At 53.7% G+C, this 2,971-nt stretch overlaps 1 protein-coding gene across 1 annotated transcript; it reads left to right on the plus strand.

Moving 5' to 3' along the window:
- Window positions 1–511: 511 nt before the first annotated feature.
- Window positions 512–2,745, plus strand: top3 (DNA topoisomerase 3; the record flags this gene model as incomplete). Its single annotated transcript, XM_032034244.1, has 6 exons — window positions 512–592; window positions 647–844; window positions 906–1,084; window positions 1,136–1,305; window positions 1,353–2,668; window positions 2,719–2,745. The coding sequence occupies 6 exons, from the start codon at window positions 512–514 to the stop codon at window positions 2,743–2,745; spliced, it is 1,971 nt and encodes a 656-aa protein (XP_031886750.1).
- Window positions 2,746–2,971: the final 226 nt, after the last annotated feature.

The raw sequence follows: 2,971 nt of genomic DNA on the forward strand, positions 1-2,971 counted from the left end.
GGCTATCTAGATCCCGTAAATGTCATCGCCATTCAGCGGGCAGGTCACCCCTCCAAAGCTGAAAGCACGGCGCGTCGCAGTGCCGGGGGAGCTCCAATGAACGCGGCAGCCCCGCTGTGGGGTTGCACTAGGCACTAGCTAGGCGAGGAGCTGGACCTCCAAAACAAAACTTCACCTCAGCTTGCAACACGTCAAGCCTTGGTATCGTCAACGACGCGACCTTTGTGAATAAGGAAACCAAAACTTGGTATCGTGATATCAAGGTCTTGAAGTACTTGTCTAGGGCTGTTTTATAGAAACCGAGCGCCTAGATACGGGCACTGCTGAGGACGCGGAGGAGAGAGCGCACTTGCCCTGTGAAAACGTCTCCCAAAACCGCAATCACGACGACATGCTCCTGCTTTCACCGCAATGACACCTGCTTCTCATCCGACAAACTCAGACGTTGCTGCAGGTCTCTTTGGACATCGCCAGACACATGTGATCTTGTCGTCCCGTAAAGTTCAGCAACATGAAGGTTCTTTGCGTCGCAGAGAAGCCGTCCATCTCCAAGGCCGTGGCTGGCCACTTGGCTGGACAGAATCCCACAGTTGTGAGCGCACATCGACGAATTTGCGTTTGCATCAACTGGCTGACTTCGTGACAGCATAACACGCGCTCGACATACATAAAGAACTACGGCTTCAACTTCAACTTTGGCCCGCCATGGAACGCGTGCGATGTCACCATGACAGCTGTTCTGGGCCATCTGACTGCCCTGGATTTTACTCCCGCAAACAAGAGCTGGCAGCATCCTCCCCCGGAAAGCCTCTTTACCGCTCCAGTGGTGACTTTAGTGCCGGATGTAAGTGTCGATACGTCTATGCCCATCGTATCGAGCACGTGGCAGTCACTGACTTCCGCAGGACAAGAAAACCGTCGCCGATAATATTGAGCGCCAAGCACGTTACTGCCAACTACTTGTTATCTGGACCGATTGTGATCGTGAGGGAGAGCATATTGGTAAGGAGATTGTACACGCTGCCAGAAAAGGCAAACCTGATATCCAGGTTAAACGTGCCACCTTCAGCAATATTGAACGAGCGTAAGGCGCCAGTTCTTCTTCGCCATGGAGGGCCATGCTGATGAATAACAGACACATCCTATCCGCAGCACGTCGGCTCACCGATTTAGACCAGAAGCAAGTCGACGCTGTAGACACCAGAATAGAACTAGACCTCAGGATTGGATACGCCTTCACGCGTTTCCTGACCCTCAGCCTCCGGCCTCTCGGGGGCGCGCTGCAGGAGAAAACCATCAGCTACGGTAGGCCAGCCAACACTCGAAAAGTTTCCGTTCTGACTCTTAAATAGGCTCTTGTCAATTTCCCACCCTTGGATTCGTCGTTGATCGGTACTTTCGAGTCCAGAACTTTGTGCCTGAGCAGTTCTGGAGTATCAAAGTCATGCACAATCGCGAAGGGAAGAAAGCCAACTTCAGTTGGTCACGAAACAGACTCTTTGATCGCATGTCTGTCGTGATTCTTTACGAGCGATGCATTAGAGCAAAGAAGGCCAAGGTCACAAAGGTCCAGGAGAAGGCAACGAGGAAATGGAAGCCGCTCCCTTTGACCACCGTTGAGCTCCAGAAGGCAGCCACTCGCCTCCTCCGCATGAGTGGTCAACAGGCCATGACTATTGCGGAAAACCTCTACAACAGGGGTTTCATCAGCTACCCCAGAACAGAGACGGATCGGTTCGATAAAGGCATGGACCTGAAGGCGTTGGTCAGAAAGCAGACGCCACATCAACGATGGGGCGAATATGCTGAAGGCCTCCTGAATGGAAACTTCAGCCAACCGCGCGAGGGCCGACACGACGATAAGGCTCACCCGCCTATTCATCCAGTTACATATGCTGCTCCGAGTGTGTTGAAGCCGGAAGAGGCGCAGCTCTATGAGTATGTTGTGCGGCGGTTTCTTGCCTGTTGCTCCGAGGATGCCAAAGGTATGGCAACCGACATCGAAATCCTCTACGGCGAGGAGACATTCCACGCGCGTGGCCTACGCGTCCTGGAGCGCAACTATTTGGACGTCTTCATCTACGAGAAGTGGAACGACTCGGCAGAATTGCCACACTATACCCAGGGAGAAACATTCGTTCCCACAGAGGCCATGATGACGGATGGAAAGACTAGCCCGCCGGGCTACCTGACAGAAGCAGACCTCATTGCGCTAATGGACGCCAACGGCATTGGTACAGACGCGACAATGGCAGAGCACATTCAGAAGATCCAAGACAGGGAGTATGTACAGCTAGCGGACGGCGGACGACGTGGCCAGGATGATGACGACGGTGATGACCAGGATAGACCTCCATCGCCGCCGGCAAGAGGTCGGGGACGCGGCAATCGCGGACGCGGCGGGCGTGGTGGGTGCGCCGCATCAGGAGGCCGCACAGGTCTCAAGGTCTTCATCCCGACCCAGCTCGGGGTGGCTCTTATCATGGGTTTCGATCGCATGGAATTCGAAACGAGTCTGGGCAAACCTTTCCTGCGTAAAGAGATGGAGAACAAGATGAAGGCAATATGCGACGGGCGCATGTCCAAAGAAGCCGTCCTGCGCGAGAGTCTTGGCCAGTACCGGCAAGTATTCCGGGACTCTCAAGAGAGACTGAACGTGCTTAAAGCTGTAAGTAAGGGAACCATCACTAACATGTTCACGCGCGCTGACTTTCCTAGGCGTGTCGCGAATACATGGCACTGTAGTTCAATATGGCATTGTGTTCATGATGTTGATAAGGGCTGAGCCCTAGATGAATGCGAAATGTCAGGGCGCCGAAGCGAAGTGGGATGATCCTGAATGATGTCGTCACGGTTGCAAAGCTCCATACGCACAAGGACCACGGTGCGAGATTTCGTTATCAATCGTGTCCACCAGAATCCAAACGTGGGTGCGACGACTGGCACAATGGGAGCCTCAAGTTCCGAGAAC

Source organism: Colletotrichum fructicola (genome assembly GCF_000319635.2).
Source record: "Colletotrichum fructicola Nara gc5 chromosome Unknown KSG_Nara_v1_contig04, whole genome shotgun sequence".
In the NCBI taxonomy this organism is placed as follows: domain Eukaryota; kingdom Fungi; phylum Ascomycota; class Sordariomycetes; order Glomerellales; family Glomerellaceae; genus Colletotrichum; species Colletotrichum fructicola.